General features: G+C 46.9%; 2 protein-coding genes and 1 long non-coding RNA gene across 4 annotated transcripts; 2 read left to right on the top strand and 1 right to left on the bottom strand.

The window, feature by feature from the left end:
- The first annotated feature begins 113 nt into the window (after positions 1-113).
- LOC148221286 (uncharacterized) lies at positions 114-5,606 on the top strand. The gene is made up of 2 exons (XR_015808341.1): positions 114-904; positions 2,057-5,606. It is a non-coding gene; the product is annotated as an uncharacterized LOC148221286 (long non-coding RNA).
- Positions 5,343-6,133, bottom strand: ATP5IF1 (ATP synthase inhibitory factor subunit 1). Its single transcript, XM_014881244.2, has 3 exons — positions 5,972-6,133; positions 5,714-5,826; positions 5,343-5,618 (listed from the first exon to the last, which is right to left on the bottom strand). Exons 1-3 carry the CDS (start codon positions 6,062-6,064, stop codon positions 5,480-5,482), a joined length of 345 nt encoding a protein of 114 aa, XP_014736730.1. The 5' UTR covers positions 6,065-6,133; the 3' UTR covers positions 5,343-5,479.
- Positions 6,134-6,251: 118 nt separating this feature from the next.
- On the top strand, positions 6,252-16,627 carry DNAJC8 (DnaJ heat shock protein family (Hsp40) member C8). Of its 2 annotated transcripts, XR_015808340.1 has the most exons (10): positions 6,252-6,383; positions 7,299-7,400; positions 9,105-9,161; positions 10,730-10,796; positions 11,394-11,488; positions 12,322-12,393; positions 13,536-13,627; positions 14,592-14,667; positions 15,844-16,036; positions 16,125-16,627. XR_015808340.1 is itself a non-coding variant. In XM_014881311.2 (9 exons), exons 1-9 carry the CDS (start codon positions 6,315-6,317, stop codon positions 15,964-15,966), a joined length of 753 nt encoding a protein of 250 aa, XP_014736797.1. In that variant the 5' UTR covers positions 6,252-6,314; the 3' UTR covers positions 15,967-16,627. The 2 variants fall into 2 exon arrangements, 1 of the variants encoding a protein (XP_014736797.1); XM_014881311.2 differs by having other exon boundaries at positions 15,844-16,627.
- Positions 16,628-18,213: the final 1,586 nt, after the last annotated feature.

Genomic DNA, 18,213 nt, shown 5'->3' with positions numbered 1-18,213 from the left:
GAGCCAATGAGATGCGAGAGGCGGGACGCGCCTGTCCTGCCGGCGGCCAATGAGAGCGAGGCGCCGTAACCAATCACAGGGCGCCTTCCACCCGGCGCGCCGGTAGGGCCGGACTGGGGGCATTTAAAGGGGCAGCGCCTCCCGCGACCCGAACAAAGGGAGCGCGCGGGGCTGCTCCGCTCGGCTCCGCCTCGCGCGCCCGGGGCGGGGCCTGCGCTGAGGGGGCGAAACCGGGACCGGAGCTACCCCGGGCCCCGCTGCCCACGGTGCGCCCGGGACCCTGGCGCGGCCTTGCCCGCCCGTGGGGCTTCTCGTGCTCTCCGGGCTGTGCCTCGTGTGAGCCCCCGGACCGAGTCTGGCTGCGCTGCCCTGCAGGCCCGCGGCGAGGAGGAGAAGCTGTGCGGCTGCGGGTCAGGCTCATCTCAAGACATTGGCGTGCGAGGCTCTGCAGCTGCTAATCTCTAATTAATCGGTGATTAAGTCTTACTTACCTGCTCACCAGATTTGCTTGATCAGGCTTTCGATGAGTGCAGACTGGACACAATAAATAGATAAGGAAGAAATCAGCCTGTCGGCACCGATGGTGTCGTGCGGCCTTCAAGTGCTTGCCGTGCTGTTGCATAACGTGGAAGTCAATGTGTGCTGGGTTGGGTCAGGCTGAGTCCCAGAGTGCTGTGACAAACTAAACCCAGAGAAGCTGCGTGTGTTCCTACGGCCGTGTGAACTGTGCGTCTGGAGTCTGGTAAAGAAAAGCAGCAGCTCACATACTCTCAGAAAAGGTTCTTCCAGTACCTTCATCCCAAAATTACTCTCCTGGAGATGGCATGTACCTGTGTGGTGAATCATGTATGTGAGATATCCCACCACTGGTAATAAGGGACACGTGGGAAAAAGTGGAAAAGTGGTACGTGATGTCCAATATTGCCAAAGCAGAAGCTGGAAGCAAGGTTGTGCAGATACTGGAGGTGTTCAGTCTGTCTTGCTGAACCTGTCTGGTGGCAGACATGCTGCTTCTTTTGTAGAATTGGCACTGCTTCAGTGACTTCCCTCTTGAGATTTGGCAGTACAGCCAGCTCTTCATTGCTGGATGTAGGGTCTGCTGTGGTGCAGAGATGGAAAGAGGGGTAATCATTCATTGCTTTGTCCATCCCAATTCGCTGCAGTGGTTTTTCTGGGAGTTAAGAATGATAAGTTAAAGGAGTTCCTGCAATACAAATATTGAGAGTAATTGAGGGAGCTGAGCATCTTTAGTGGTGCTATTAAGCAGCACTAAATGTCTCACAAAGCTCTTAAATTTTTTATAATAGAGTGTCCAGGAGTGAATTATGAGGTATAATGATGTATGTCCTGTCAGCTGGCAACTGAACATGATGAGGCTAATAAGCAAAATGTATATTGAGGTATGTATGTTTCTGCAGTGTAATAAATTGAGAATAATTTTCATAATATCTTTAGCAATTACCACCCTAGCTTCTGTGTGCTTTGCAGTGCTTTGTTCTTTGATCTCATGTTCCACACTCTAGCCTCAGCCCAAAATGATCTGAACTTCGGACACCCCTAACCAGGAACAAGCTATAGCCTGCAGGTAGTTGGGTTAGTGCTGTCGCAAGTGGTGGCTGAGAGGAGACCCTAGATGGTCTGAGATGATAAAATTTAAATTTTTGCTAGATTACTGAATTTTAATTTTTGCTAGAAAATCCCAGAATGAGACTAGTTACAGCACTCTATGATTGGAGCTGAGCAGGTTCGTGCAAGATCTGATTTAGTATTGAGCCAAGGCAAAATAAAAATAGTCTTGGAACCAAGGAGGGGGTTAATCTCAGCTGCTGAGAGCTGGGAGGGCAGGACAGTCCTGCTGCCCTGACCATGCAAAAGGAAGAAGCCTGCCTGTGGCAAGGAGGCTGCCCTGCCCTGCTCCTTCAGCACCTTCGAGTCCTGCAGGGGGAAACGCTGAGCAAACTCGTGGAGGGGACAGAGCAAAGGAAGTGAAGGGATCCAGCTTTTCCACAGCTCTGTATATTTACTCCACAACCTGTTGACATTTTCCTATGTTCAGTGGCCAGAGGTTGCTGAGGCTCAGCGTGTTCCCATCAGTCTGTCACTTCTTTTCCACATTGGGCTGAAATTCCTGTGTTCTACATCAGTGCAAGACGACAGAGTTGAATCTGCTGTAATTTGTAGGTGAGCTGTTAACTTATTTATGGAATATGACATTTCCTGATGCTCTAGACTTCTTATCCTGGCCAATCATTAGTGCAGCATATTATGGATGATATGTTACAGACGTGCCTCCCTCCAGCAAATATCTTGTTCTGGAGCTCTGTGTGCAGCTCTTATATGTTTGCTAAATCCCAGGCTTTCAGGGAAAGGTCTGTCTTAAAAATCTTTAAGCTTTATTTATAAAAGGAACTTTCTGAGCATCTCCAGTGTGTTCCACCATCTCTACAGCAGGGAAATGCTCAGGAAAATTACTGCCTGCAGAGGCCAGGCTACTGTTACTACCCTGTGCACATACTTTTTTTTTTGCCTCACAGTCAGTGTATTTGATTTTTAGGAAAACATACACATGTGCTTTGTCTTTGTCTTGCCTCTTTCCCTTTATCTGCTCTGGAATTGAGAGGTTGAATGTGACAAAAAGGCTCAAAGAGACCAGACTGGCCTACCTGGATACCTTGCACCAAAAACAGCTTGCTAAAGATCTTGGATCTCACTTTCCTTTCTTTTCATTCTTTTTCCCCCACCCCTGAGCCAAGGATTCTTGGCAATTTCCATCACAGGATGGAATGTGTAGGATGCAGCACAAACAGAGCAACTTGGGAAATAGCTTCTGTTTGCTGCAGCAAAAATCACCAGCTCAGTTTTAGCTGAAAACAAATTGCAGTTTTCCTGCTCCTGCAGTGGCCAAGCAGTGTTAGGCTGTGATCTTTAGAAGCACAGTGCAGACAGAGGATCTGGTGTTAAGGAAGGATAAGCATCTCATTGAGACATAATGGCGGCTTCAAGAAGTGAAACTCTTCATGGAGTTAAGAGTAGGTGGCTGTGGGAAGTCAGGGTGTTGTGAACAGGGTCAGTCCAATCCTGAAGATCTAGCAAATAACCAAGATGCAGCAGCTCTGGCAGAGAAGAGAGAAGAATCCCTTCCTTTGTGTACCCCTGTGCCTGTGGGACAAGGCAGGGCACTAGTCATGCCATCAGCCATTCCAGAGAGACTGAGCAAAGCCAGAACAATTAGCCCCTCTATGGCCTGTTATCTGAGTTCAGCACTATCCTTGCAGCCTTACCAGTTTCAAACATCAACTTTGGATTTTGGTTGCTCTGAACCAGAATTGCCTGGAAGCAGATGGCAGAAGTTTGTAGCTTTCTGAGAGAGAGCTAAGCCCTGTCTTCCTGGTCACACAGACTGAGGGGGAGTTCTGGAAAGGTCTCGAGACAACTTGTGTCCCCAGCAATCAGCTAGCTCTGAGCTATAATCTTGTTTTACTCCCTAGCATTCCTGCTCTGGAATCCTGCAGCCAACACTCTGTAGCTGGCATCTCTCCATCCATGGGCCTGGAAGTGGAGACTGAACCCAGACAAACTGCTTGCTGCAGGTCATTCAAATGCTCATGTCATATGTTGGTGTAGCAAGGTACTGACTTGCACACTGCAGCCCTGAGGGACTTCAGAGTTTGTAGCACCTCTGTCTGTGGCACAGTAGATCACAAAGCTCCAAAGCCCTGCATTCCCAGTCTCATAGCAAATCCTTACAGGTGCTTGGGCAGAGGCTCTGTGGCATAGTTAGTGCACCAAAATGCAGAATAAAACCCAGAGACATGAATTTAAATCCTCAGCTCTTCCCTTCTGAATACAAAGTTGTCTTAATATTTATGCCAGCTCTCCACAGTCCACTGAAGCTGTTATGCCAAACTTCTCACTAGTGACTCTGCAGCTTTTGGGGAAGCCAACCCCAGCTGACAGATACAATTGGAAAAACATTCTGAAAAAGGTAAAAAATTTGATTTTTAAATAGGTATAACCCAAGCAGGTCGATAGCGTATTGCTTTTCATGACTTATTTCATCTCACCAGGTTCAGAGAGGTGGGGAAGGTAGTTATATTGTGTTAATTAGCCCCAGCTGAAAGGAACAAAGCCCACAGCAAAGCTCTGTGCAGACCCTTGGCAGAACTCAGCACACCATCTCTCACAGACTGAGCATGGCCAGGAAAGGACACTCCATAGAATCTCTTCCAGGGATGATCACATGGGTGACATCTTCATTGAAGAACAGTGTTTAAGGGCATCAGAGTGACAGTGGTGTCATCTATTCTGCAGATAAGATGTACCACGGACAATATTCACAATATTCGCCAAGTGAGGGCAGCCCAAAGGGAGCAGCTGGCTGGGAACGTATCAGGAAACACAGCAGAAACTGGGACACCTTCAGCCAGCTAGTCACACCCTTGTAAACCACTTTCAACATCAAAGGCATCATTTGCCTTCTCCACTTTCAGACGGGGCAGTTCCAGGCACGGACCCACCCAGTTCAATGTTGTTGTCGCCCTCCACTGACTGTAACACAGGCAGCTTTTCACCAGAGCTGCACAGTAAGTCTGTTTGGGGAGATGGACAGACATCACAGTGCAGGTGTAGAAGGAAAGACTCTTTTCTTACCTGCCTGTTGATAAAGTCCCCTTCTTGTCAGTGCTTACTGCAGTAAGGGCACATTATTTCAGGTCACTTACTGTGTATTTTATGATGAGTTTCCTACATTAAAATGTCAAAAGTGATTGAAACTGCATAAAATTAGTCTGAATCCATCCTTCTTTGGAAAGAGACTTAGCTAACGAACAGAGAAGTCGAGACGGTAAAAAAAAACCCTAATCTACTGGGCAGTTAAAGTCATTACGGAAAAGAACATTAACATGGAAGTCAGGATCTCAGCTGTCTTGCTCCAGGAATTAGGACCACCACAAGTGACACCAGCATAACTTAGAACACTATTTTTCTTTCTCAGTTTATGGCACTAAACACAAAGTGCAACAAGTGAACTTCTTTTTTTTTTTTTTTGTCATCTGTTACTTCAGTGGAGATAACACCCCTCTAGGCTACAAAGTTTCTTCTCAGTTAATTGATTGTTACACAGGTACTATTTCCCCCCAATTCTTCTTGCAGCTTTAACTTTAAAGTTATCCCACTAGGCACAAATGGTCATTTCTTTCATCCAAATCTAAAAAAAATAGCTCAGTTCTGTACAGGCCTGCCTACTCAAGAGTGCAGCTTTACTTTGGAAGAAAATTAAGTTTAAAACCAGATAGTGAGGTTGGTTGTTTTTGTTTGCATTGAACAGTTACTGAGCAAGAAAGTGAAGCTGAGTAGTTTATTTGATGTTGTTGCAGACATAATTGTATGGATTTGGATTATGTAGACCAAAAAATACAGTCTTCACGCTGTTTTACACCATTATTAGTATTGGCCATGCACATTCAACAACAGCACCAGCTTAGTCATCTTTAAGCTGCTTGATCTTATGCTTATGGCGCTCAATTTCTTTCTGCAGACGCTCAATCTCTTTTTGGTGGTGGTGGATCTCCTCCTCGTGGTGTTTCCGTAAGGCAGAGAGCTGCTCCCGCTCCTTTTCCCTGCAAGAGAGGACGGCACGAGTGTATCCCCGCAGCCGGGAGAGGCCGCCCGGGCCTCACGGGGAGCGGCTCCGCAGGCCCCGGGCCCCGCTCACCTGAAGTACCGCTCCTCCTCGGCCGCCTGCTTCTTCCCGAAGGCACCGCCGGCCTCACGGATGGACCCGCCGCCGCCTCCGCCCTTGCCAGCGCCTTTGCCCAGCTCGCCCAGCTGCGGGAGAGACGGCGGTGAGCGCGGAAGGACAGACGGACGGGCAGAGGGACAAAGCGACAGAGCGCCGGCAGACTGCCGGACATACGGACGGGCAAAGGGACGGACAGACGGAGGGGAGAAGAGACAGTCTCGGAACACTCACCTGGTCGGCGCCCGATCCCGAGCTCCAGCGCTGCTGCTGCACCAGCAGAGCCCCACGCAGGCCGCCCCGCGCCGCCGCCACCACCGCCGCCATAGCCGCCTGCCCTTGGAGCGCCGGACGAGCCTCCGGGCGGGCCCGCCCAGCTGCGCCTGCGCAGCCGCGGCCCCGCCCTCGGCCCGCCCCCGCCGGCCGCGACGGGGGCGGGCTCTGTGACGTCACAAGGCGGGGCCCCGGGCCCCCGCGCGCTCTCAATCCGCCCACGCGCCGTGGGGGGGGCGGGGCTTGTCACTGCGGCGCGCGCCGCGGTCACGTGTGGTGACGCCGCGGTCACGTGTCGGTGGCGATGGCGGCGGCGGCGGCGGGGCCCGGTGCGGGCGCGGCCGAGGACGCTTTCCTGACCTTCTACAATGAGGTACCGCCCGGGGCCCCGCCCGGCCGCCGCCCCGAGACCTGCGGGCCGTGCGGAGCCGGGCTCTGCCGGGGTCGGGGGCCGCCGGCGGGCGGGACGGGCGGAGCCGCTATCGGCGCTGGGCAGGGAGTGGGAGAGTGACGGATGCCGGTGGGTTCGTGCTCGGTCCGGCCCTCCCACAGCCCTGCTGGCGGCTGGGGACGGGACCCCGCGTCCGGCCCTGGTTCCGCTCGGCTGAGCCCGGGGGGAGCTGTGCCCTCACGGCCCCTGCGCGCGTGGCCCCGCCGTGCTCCTGCTCGGCCTTGCTGCGGGCAAATGTCACCGGGGAGGGGCCTGGGCCCCTCTCCGTCTGCCGGGCCCCGTTATGTGGGCACAGCACCCTGAACGTGTTTCCTGAGCTGCCCGCACAAAGCCTGTGCCAGTTCGGTGGATGCGCATTTCTTTAAATAAAGGTGAACGTTAAATGTAAATACATGGTTTGGTTCGGCATAGTACTGTGAAGGATAAAAACGGAATTAAATAACCTGTAGTCGTAGTAAAGTGGTCTTGTGTATTTGCATCAGTATCACTTAACGTGCTTAAAGGGCTGCACAGCCAACAACAGGTTAAAAGTATTAATGCTGTGGTTTCCAAGGAATCGCAGTGACAGAACTGCTGGAGGTGCACGGGGAGGAGGAAAGGCACGGCTGTAGAGCAGGCCATAGATGAAACAGACAGAACTGTTCTGCAGTATTTTTTATAGCTAAAGTGTGATGCTGAAAATACTGTTCGTCTGTAGGAAGGGCTAAAAAATATGTGCTGCTAGTGCCTGAGAAAATAACTACAGGTTTAGGGTAAGTAACAGAACTAACTAACAGAATGGAATAAACAGGTGAGGGTGTTGTGATGGTCAGTTCACACAGGTCTCTTGTTCTTCAGGTAAAGCAAATTGAAAAACGAGACTCTGTTTTAACATCAAAAAACCAAATTGACCGGCTGACCCGACCTGGATCTTCATATTTCAACTTGAACCCTTTTGAGGTTAGTTTGAACATTCTATCCTCCTTTCTGAATTGGTGTATGAGCTTCCTGATTTCCTGAGTATTTATTCTAGTAAAAGACAACATAAGGAAAGAAGAAAATTCTCTGGGTACAGATTACTGTGCAGAAGGTTTGCAGAAGTCAGCAGGATGGTGTGTATGTGCTCACTGTCTTTCTCAGTGTTTGATGGCAGCACAAACTGGATATTGTCACATTTCTCTCATACAACAGAACTGGATGATTTGGCTGGATACTTTCTAAACTGGGAGGTAGTAGCTGGAGGTGGCAGCTTGGCAGGTTTTTTGTTTGGGTGTTCATTGTGTTCATCCCACTGAACTTGTATAGTGGATGGAGTAAGAAAAGGTCTTTCAGGGGTCACACCAGTGAGTAATCTCTGAGGAACCACTGGGTAATGGATAATCCTCTTGCACTTCATAGTGTTTGATTCCAGTTGCAGTCTTAATAAGTAGGAAAGTCTGAGGAAGACAGTAAATAAACAACATGATATTCATCTGGAGTTGGTTTGCCCTCAGCTTATTCCTTCCTGGTGTCATCTTCACTGCCTTTTTCAAGCCTCAGGTGCCTTTTGTAGTCCCAGTTCAGGGCTGGTCACCCAGATTCACTTTGACAACATTCAGTTTTGTATAGGTCTTAGTACTTGACTTGAAAAGTAAGTTAAGAAAGCCATTTCAGAGTAGACTGTAGCTTTCCTGTGGGAGAGTGCTTTTTGTTTACAGTCTTTGAGTCATATCAGTGTGCATCTGATCACTTGTTGCTTAAATCTTATATTCAGTAAATTAATTCACACAAGGGTTCCTAAACTCTGCTGCATCTGTAAAGATCAATAAACAAGTGGTGTGACTTATGAAAACCAGACAGTAAAACTCTACTGTCTTCTTTCAAAATGATAAAGTTAATGAATTCTTATAAAATAGTATGTTTCCTGTCCAGTGTCCTGAGTGACCTGACATTGTCCCCAAGCCACTGGATGTTTTTGTTTCTGTCACACTGAGCATTGCTATGGGACTGGTGGAAGGTTCAGACCAATTTATGGATTGTAGCTGTCTTAACAAGACTGAACAGAAAGGACACTGGCATAGCCAGAGGAGTCTAGCATTGCTGAAAGTAGTGTCACAAATGTCAAAAAGACTGAAATGTTTGCGTTTTACTGGGAGGTAATTGATGTCATTGTGGGGCACGCTTTCTGGTATGTGTCTGTGTGCCAGTGGACCAAGTGTCACAGAACCATACAATGTTCTGGGTTGAAAGGCACCCATCAGGATCATCCAGCCCAGCCCCTGTCCCTGCCCAGACCCCCCAGCAATCCCCCCTGTCCATCCCTGGAGCTCTGTCAGCCTCGGGGCCGTGCCCATTCCTGGGGAGCCTGGGCAGTGCCCAGCACCCTCTGGCTGAGGGAAGAACCTTTCCCTGCTATGCAACTTAAACCTCCCCGACTCAGTTTCATGCAGTTTCCTCATGTCCTATCACTGATCATGAGAGTGAAGAGATCAGTACTTGCTGCTGAGCCGCCCCTGGGAAGGATGTTTAAGAGTATAGTGAGTTCTCTCCTCAGCCTCTTCTTCTTCAGACTGAACAAACCAAGTGACTTCAGCCACTCCTCATGAGAGTGTTAAAGCTTGCTGACAGCAACCTGAAACACAGAGGGTAGCATCAAACTTGCTCTGCTTTCATGGTCTCTTTTAGGTGTTGCAGATGGATCCTGAAGCCACAGATGAAGAGATAAAGAAAAGATTCCGACAGGTATTCAACTTTTACACTCAGAGTCTGTGGAAGGGAAGTAGAAGTGCTGCAGAGATTATGCAGCTGGGTGTGGGCACAAGAAAAATGGTAGTAAAGGTGTATCTAGGTAGAGGGGTGTCTATTTTTGGCAGAAATGCATAGAACAATGCTTGTATCAATAAGAGGAGAGCTGCAGCACTGTCCCTGGTCCAAGCATGAGAGGCTGCTTTGCCTGTGCCATGAGTGATGGGGCTATTGCAAGGTAATATAGCCATGTATAATCAGACTCTTGAGCTTGAGTTCAAAAAGAAGTTCATAAGATATTTTTCTCAAATATATGGATTGGATCCAGATTTTCTCTGAGATTTCTTTAAGAATTTCTGTGGTCATTTTTAGTGGCTTTGTTACCTGGAAAAGAGGCAGCCTTGCTTGCTGGCTAGTCTGTAACACAGGAAACATTACCCCAGCCTCCCTCTGCTAACAGACCTGCAAGGAAAGTTTTGAGTTTAATCAGTGCATATAACAAAGAAACAGTATTTGGAGGGCTGCTGCCTCCACCTGAATTAATGGTGTGAGTGTCTTTAGAATGGAAGATGCTGGGTGGCACAGAAACAGGATATGGGCTACTCCTGTGTGTGGGAAGGGAGAGGATAACTTTTTGGTCTGTTGCTGACTTCTCACTTGTGCAAGACAGCAAAGTGTTGTCCTCCTCAGCTTGGGGCTGGTCAAATACTACAGGGAGATGTTTTGAATTCCGGGTAATGAAATGAAAAATGTGCATTGAAGAAATCAAATACCTAAGTGTAGAATATGGAACAGCCAACAAAGGGGAAAAAGGCACTGGCTGAAGTAAATCTGTGCAGGACTGAAGGCAACCTTTTCCTGGGAGCTACAAGCTGGCAGCTGTAGAGTTCCAAATATAGTTATTTTGTATACTTCAGCAGTGAAACAGTTTCAGTTGCTGCTCTGTACGGCAGTGGCAAAAATAAAAGGCCTATGTAAAAAAGAAGCCATATGGGGAAAGTTTGAAAGAACTTTCTGAAAGAGGAATGTGGAGGATGTTTCAAGCCCAGTTAAAGTTCCCCTCAGGATGGTAGTGATCCATGTCCTGTCTCTGCCAGGTGGAGTACAGGCAGGAGTTTTCTTAACTTTCAGTGAAGTAGCCTAAGGAAAAATGACCACTCTTAAATAGTTTGGTATTTGGACACCCTTGGGGGATGCTGGAGAAGCCCTTGAGAGGCTAATTGAAGATTATCTTTTTGTTTGTTTCCTGTCAAGACCGAGGATACAAATCTTTGATAACCAAGGGGTTCATATCAGCCCAGGCACTGCAGCTGAGGGGTGTTAAATTGTTCCTCTCATCACAAGCTGCAGCTTTTTTTGGACAGTGTTTGTTACAGGGATTGTTTGTTCTACCAGTTTGTACTGGCACATACTTAATGCATGTTGTCAGCTGGTTTGTCCATGTACAAAGGAATGTGATCTCTTTGGATTCTTTCTGTCTGAGACTATTTCTTTTCCCTTAAAAATCTCTGAAATACCCTTCCTTTTTTACCATGATCTTGATAGCAAGATCCTTTTTCTTGCAGCTGTCAATATTGGTGCACCCAGACAAAAACCAAGATGATGCAGATAGAGCCCAGAAGGCTTTTGAAGGTAATACTCTTTCTCTGGTCTGCTCTGGGTTAGTAGTTGCAGCTTTTCTGGTGCTGGTTTAAAAATTCATTAGGGTGGAAGGGACAGCAGGGTTGCTGTAGAGATGCTTTAGCTGTGGTAGCAGCAGCTGTGAGGTGGTGGCATTTCAGCTGGTGGCACTAGGTGGCAACAATGCCATTGTCATGTCACAGCAGGGACAGACATCTTCATGGGGTTTTGGGATTGTTCAAGAAAAACTGTTTAATCTGTGCATTAGATTTTACTCAAAGATCATATGACAGAGGTAGAGTGGTAGTTTTGGGTGTGTGCTTTGCATCACAGCAAGGTGTTCATGCCCATAACTACAGCTGGCAGGACTGATGCTGTCACCTGTTCCCTCCAGAAGGTATCAGACAGTTCCTGCCATTACTGTACCCCAAAACTCATTCAACTAAGCATGTTATCATTTTCCTAGATGTATTTAATAACAAAACAGACTGCCAAACAAATGATCTCCACAAATTCTAGAAGCCAAATTAGTAATGCCAACAAGTAGCAGTCTTGTGATGCCTTGTGAACATGACTACTGGTGCTATTAATATTGATGCTTTTTGTTAGCTGTAGATAAAGCTTACAAGCTGCTGCTAGATCAGGAGCAAAAGAAGAGAGCCTTGGATGTGATACAGGCAGGAAAAGAATATGTGGAGCACACTGTGAGTATTCTATGGGAACATCCAGAGCTGGGGGTGAGTGGTAATCAATTGTTCATATTTTGCTTTTTGGTACACTTGCTTCGTGTTTGGGTCACTAAACTGAGCAAACCTTGTGATGGCCCTGTGCAGGTGAGCTCCAAGCTCTTCACAGCAGGAAGGAGCCTGCTGTGTCCAGGACTGCTGTTGAGCTCAGTGCAAGATAATTCAGTGAAATTCAGTACTTGAAATAATCAGGTCAGACCACATGATCTGACCTAAATATTTTGTTCCAAGTCTGTGAATGAATGATGCAGTTGAGATAAATGTAGGTGGAAGAGAATAGGTGGTGACAGCAGGAGACTGGGAAGTTTGGGGGATATTGACCTATAAGATAAGAAAAGGAGGTTGGATTGCATTGGCCAAGAAGTTAGAGTGATGTGGGTGGATTAAAACACAGAAAGCTTGGGGATGCAGATGATACAGGAGAGCTCAGATACTCTAAACACAAGGAACATTTGATGTTCTGTTTGTTCTTAGTCACTTGAATATCATGAAGCAAAATAAACTTCCTGCTGGTTTGGATGGTGTATATCAAATAAGAATATATCTTTCAAGAAACCAAAAGGGATTATGTTGAAGGAATAGTATCCAACACAGTATTTTTAATTACTGCAGTTCATGTGATAGTGATCTTGTATGTGTTTATCTGGGACTAGGAGGGTTTGTTGTAAAACAAAACACCAGTCAAGAGCAATTCTTTGCATGCATTGGAATAGCAATGCAGGACCACTTGGATACAATTATCTAAGCCCTACAAATTTTTTAAGGCTCTTATTTTTGTTCTTAATCTTTAGGTGAAAGAAAAAAAGAAGCAGCTGAAGAAGGATGGGAAACCTCCCACTGTAGAGGAGGATGATCCTGAAGTTGTAAGTCATACTATGCTCAGAGAAACTGGAGAGTACAAAATGTGTTTTGAAGAATTAAGATTCAAAGGCAGTACAGAAGTGTTTTTTAGACTTGTTAATGCTGTAAACCCTTACATTTACAGAAGAACAAATTCTGCTTAGCCACTGTAGAGTATCATGTGTCAGGTGATTCCTGTGGAAAATTGCTTCACCATAGTGTAAAGAGTAAATATATAGTGAGATTTTATCGATCAAAATACCCTGTTCTTTTCTCAAAGCAAATCTTCATTGCTTGTGTGTCATGCACTCTTTTTTGATTTGAATTTCTTGTTTTCTGCCTGCTGGAGCTGTGGCATTCCTGCTGCTGGCAGGGAAATGTGTAGCACTGCAGTGTGGCTAAAATGAGCTTGTGACTTTTTAATGAGAGCAGTTTCATCTGTTTCATTCATGTAGCACTGAGGGACAGATGTGCTGTTCTGCACCAAACCACTTGTATTAAAAAGGGCACGACATAACTTGGTTCTTACCTGGGTTCTAGTCTGGAGAAGTCCAGTGATATGAGAGGCTGTGACAATGATAGGTGATTGCCAAACATTGATTTCATTACTCTCATCGCCCTTTTTTTCCTGGAAAATTATTTCTTCCTGTCAATATGACCACAGTAACCCCATAACAATCCTATTTTTCATTTTTCAGAAGTCTGTTGCTCTTCTTTAGTAATGAAGATTGGTTTAAGCATACTGATTTCCTTCTGGGAAGCCAATGCTAGATTTTTACAACACATCAAGAAGATCTGCTGGAAAATTACTCTCTAAAACTGTGACCATTTTGCCTTTTTTTATTTTTGTCAAATGTAACAATGCAAGACTTAACCCAAGAATAAAGGGTTTTGAAGTGAACAGTTCTGTTTAGGCACAGCTTCACGAATACAAATTTAAATGAGACTAATATGAGGTTAATATGCAGTTTCCTGGAGCCAGGACCAGAATTTAATCAGCAGTGGTTTATACCTTTCTTTATGCTGCTGCTATTGTTAGGGCAGGATAGGGGTTATGTGGGCACACCTATGGTTTGCTTTCTTCTTAGCTTCTTGCATTCATATGTAAAACAGACTTTAACTGTGTTGATAGGCATTATTTTAAGACTGGATTTGTGTTTTGCAGTTCAAACAAGCTGTATACAAACAGACAATGAAGCTCTTTGCTGAACTGGAAATTAAGAGGAAAGAAAGAGAAGCAAAAGAAATGCATGAAAGGTATAAACGACGTTCTGCTTGTGCAATTCAGATTCTTCCCCCTCATGTTTCCTCAGAGAAGATAAGGGCTCAGAGTCTTAGAAGAGTCTAAACTGGAATGAACTTCTGGAGATAATCTGGTCTGACCTCCTGCTGAAAGCAGGGCCTTGGATTAGTTTAACAAGGGTCCTGTCAAGCTGATTTCCAATAATGTGGATTCTGCCACTTCTCTGGGTAGCCTGTGGGTTGTAGAGCCCTATGCTTAAGAAAAACACACAGGGAATTTTGCCCTCCTGTGCTGAAGATGTCAATTTATTTTATATGCTTGTATTCTCATATGTACACATGGAGGCCAGCCACAACAGTGAAATGGTGGCACAGTTCTGCATTCTATTAGCTTGCAAACAATTGATTTTTAAATTCGTTTAAGTGCCAGAAATACCCTGTGGTATGGGATCCTGAACTGTTTTAGCTGTTTTGATCACATGATGCCTGAGTGGTCACTGTAAATACACTTCCTGCAGCAGAAAGTGTATATGTGCTGGTCAGTGAGGTGGGAGATGGCTGTAGGACATTGCTTTTGATTGCAAGTGAAAAGTAGGAGTTTAAAAGTGTAATTTGTACTTTGCATGCTGAAATGGTTATTAACTTCTCAGAACGTGTATCCTCAACAGTTCTAGAGAATTAGCACTAGAGTGATGTGCAGCTTCTTGGATAAAGAAGTCCAGCTTGTTTTGCTGAGCAAGAGAAGCCAACTCCTTAATTGTACACCTGCTGTCAGTGGGGCCAGACCATCCTCTCTGCTCGCTGCTCTATCAAATTTGAAACCAAATTCTATTTGCTGTGCTATCTTAGCTGTGTGTATTTATCTCTTCTGTAATCTGCCAAAAGAATCAGAAGAGCTATCCAAGATGATTTGAAAGTATTGCCTTGCTTTTTAAAGTAGATGCTTGTGGGTTTGTAACTTTTGTGGCTTCCCTTCCAGGAAGCGGCAGAGGGAAGAGGAAATTGAAGCACAAGAGAAAGCTAAACGAGAACGAGAATGGCAGAAGAACTTTGAGGTATTTAGCAGTTTAACTTACAGATCAGGCCTCAGCAATTCTTGTCCACGTCGCAGGGAATGCCCCTAGAGAGATGAGAGACCTTTTGTATGCAAGTCTGTAAGATAATTTAATAGATCTGCACCAGCCTGGATTTTGTTCATGTGTGTGGAGAAGAGCCCATCAATAGGGCTGTGCTATCACCTGTGCAGAAACAGGTTTGGTAAATTGAGGTATACTATTTTTCATCTCTGTCAGCAGTTCTTTCTTGTCTTTAGTTGTAAAATAGAACTGTTGCTTAGTTCAGGTCACTGGTGACCACTAAAATTTAATCTGGAAAGTGTTTGTGTGGACTGTTGGTAGTACTTTCCAGTCTGGTTGCCCCAGCACCCAGATCCCTGCTGGGACATTGGGCCTCTCCCATCCTGCCATAGGAAAGGGGGCAGGGAAGGAGGCAGCTGCTGTAGCCAGAGCCCATCTGCAGCCCTGGTATTGCAGAGATGGGCCTGGAGTGGATGGATCACATGCTGTGAAGTGGATCATTCCTGGACTCGTTCTGTCCTGCTGTGAAATCTTCAGCCTGTAGAAATCATGGGTTGGGTTTGTGGAGAGATTTGGGGGTTTAGGGGTTTTTTTGTGGGTTTTGCTGTTTGGTTTGGTTTCTATTTTGGATTTTTTATCTCCTCAGGAAATGTTTCTGCTGCTCAGCAGGTAGAGCAGGGAGAGCAGACAAGTGTACCCAGAGGCCTTTTTTTTCTCATTGTGTCAACGTGATAAGACTTTGTGCCATAAGCATGAGAGAAGGCAACAGTACATTTCCCTTCTCTGTTCTCCCTGCCTCCAGTCTGCAGCACCAGGAGAGTGAGTAGTTGGGACAGAGAAAGGACATGGCACGTTCTGGGCTGACAGATTAGGAACATCCAATTGAGAGGTTTCTTGTTTCCTTTGAGGATTCTGTAGAGAGTAAGGACTGCCCAACCTAATCTGGTGGTTTCTGAAACAAGAATCCAGCACAGTGTAAGCTCACTTGTAATTCCAGTGCACTGTGTTGCTCTGGCTCTTCCCAGTGTTTTTGTGTCATGGCTGTCAGGGGCTGGATAAGGGGAAATTGCTACTGATCTCCTGAAACTGGTATGTACAACCTATGCTTTGGCTCTTGCACTTGTTAACTCTCCACTTCCTCCCTGTTGCTCCCAGGAAAGTCGGGATGGTCGTGTAGACAGCTGGAGAAATTTCCAGGCAAATACAAAGGGGAAGAAAGAAAAGAAAAACAGGACCTTCCTGAGACCTCCCAAAGTAAAAATGGAGCAGCGTGAATGATCCTGGAAACACTGCCCAAGTGCAGCTCCTCAGTCCCTTCTCTGCTTTTAAGGACTCATTGGCACCTAGAGTAAGATTTGCTTTTTAGTAGACTGTTTGTTTCCAGTACAGTTAATTATCAGTCAAAGTATTTTTTGTACTCTGTCTGTTTGAAATAGGGCCAGAGAATGACTCCGGCCAGGGCCCCACTCCACATAGAGCACTTGGCTTAGGAGAGTCCCCGCCAATCCTGCTGTCCCTGTGTCTGCTGCCCTGTAACTCGGTGTTTTGTACTTCACAGAGACTGTGCTGTTTCACCACTTCTGTTTCTAGTTTGAGAGCTGAACAAAATATTGGAAATGCATCCAAACTCTTCCAGGTACCATCTTTCTCAGCAAGTTCAGTTTGGGAAAGATCTGGACTGACTCTGGGAGTGTGATTCCAGCACTGTGCAGTGCAGCTGGCCTGCAGTTAAGTCCTGCAGCTCCTCACTGCATTGAGTAGTGCTTGGAAAGAACCTGCCCCCAAGATCTGATTTCCAGACTAAAATCCCAGCTCTCAGGCTTAGACTTCTGTTAATCTCAGACCAGCTGGTCACTTCCTATAAAGGAAAAAATAACTTCTCTTGATTAATAGTTAAGCTGCAATGGTCTGTATGTAAAATAAATTTTTACCCAAATTACTGGAGTGTTTTTTTCTTGGACTTACTAAAAAATGCCATAGCAAGAGTGTGAATGGAATGCTGTCACTGAGATGCTGCTGCTCTTCAGCATGAACCTGTGCCCCAAGCTCAGACTGTGGTGCCAGCTTTCTTCCTTTCCAGTTTTCCACATCCCTTTTAAGCTGTCCAAGCTGTTCCAAATGCAGTGTCAGCAGCCTCATGCAGAGGGGACATTAACTGTCCTCATTCTCTGGCTGTGCCCCTGGCAGAGCCTGGCTGCCTTAATCCACAACCTGTCTGTCTGCTGGCAAAGAGCAGAGACAACTCTGCTGGCCAAGGCCATTGTTGTGCTGGTGCAGCTTGGCTGTTTGGTTGTTCAGTTGGGTTGTTTGCTGCAGCTCTGCAGTTGGGTGCCTGGGGAGCTCCAGGGCAGCCAGCCAGTTCCTTTGTGCACCTATGGGTTGTGACTGTCTCGTCCTTCAGGATTGTCTTAAAAGCTTCACACTTCCTTTCCTGCCAAAATAAAAGCCAATTCTTATTAACAAGGAAACACCGAGAACATTTCCTTGTTTAACAACCCATGGGGCATAAAGGAAGCAGACAGAAACAAATGTGATTTCTTGTTATGAGTGACTCAGGTGTCTGTGACTTGAGCAATGCCAGTGCCACAGAATATACTGGGGGAGCCCCCATGAGGAATCTGGGCAGGGCAATGGCAGCAGGAAGGAGTGGGTCCCCCATGTGCCCAACCACCCTTCCCAGGCTGAAGGAGCTCAAAGAGCAAGGGTGGTTTGTAGTGCTGCAGAAGGGGTACAGGAATGAGCTGCCATAGCCTGGGATATTTTCTGGTTGATGTTTTCTGATCTGGGGACTTCCACAGCAGAGCAATGCCCTTCCTGGCACTTTGCCCAATTAATCCACCTATCATGGAAGCCCTGGAACAAGTACTCACTGTGCTCTGTCCTGACCCCAGGACCTGGAAGGAAATGAGGAGCCCAGGGGACAGATCTGGTGAGGGGACTGGCCCCCTCTTGCTGAGCTGGGGCCACCTCTCTGCCCCTGACCTGGAGCTGCTCCAGGGCTGGGCTACCCCATCTCTGGCCTGTGAGGAACCAAGTGTCACAGGAGTGTGACAAGTTCTACAACCATCACTGGAGGCTCAGCCACTGTTCCTTCTACTACCTGCCCAAGGAAGGACCACAGGAACTGGTGTCAAGGTCCAGGGTGCAGCGAGGGCATGGCTAAGCATGCAACAAATGCCAAGGGGGAAGTGAGTCACTCACCTGGGAGCCAGCATGACGCCATCTTTCCTGTCAGAGCCTCTTCCCAGGCAGGAGCATACACACAGCTCAGCCCTGCTGCTGTCTCCACTTGCAGCACAGACTGGTGGGCTGGGGGCTGTGACTGAACTGGAGCAGGTGCTCTGTGACTCCAAGGTAAGACGTTCCTTTCCCTTCTGCTTGCTCTCCCAGACCTCTCTTCCCAAGCTCTTTCTGTGTCTGGGTAACTCAGGACATGGGCTGGCTCTCCATCCCCCGTGAATCTCTGAGCCATCTTAGACAGGGCCAAGGGCTTCTGAGACATCTTCACTCTCACAGTGTGGGTGT

The sequence above is a fragment of the Sturnus vulgaris genome, chromosome 24, assembly GCF_052056855.1.
Source record: "Sturnus vulgaris isolate bStuVul1 chromosome 24, bStuVul1.hap1, whole genome shotgun sequence".
Lineage (NCBI taxonomy): Eukaryota > Metazoa > Chordata > Aves > Passeriformes > Sturnidae > Sturnus > Sturnus vulgaris.
This window is presented reverse-complemented; position numbering and strand designations above follow the sequence as displayed.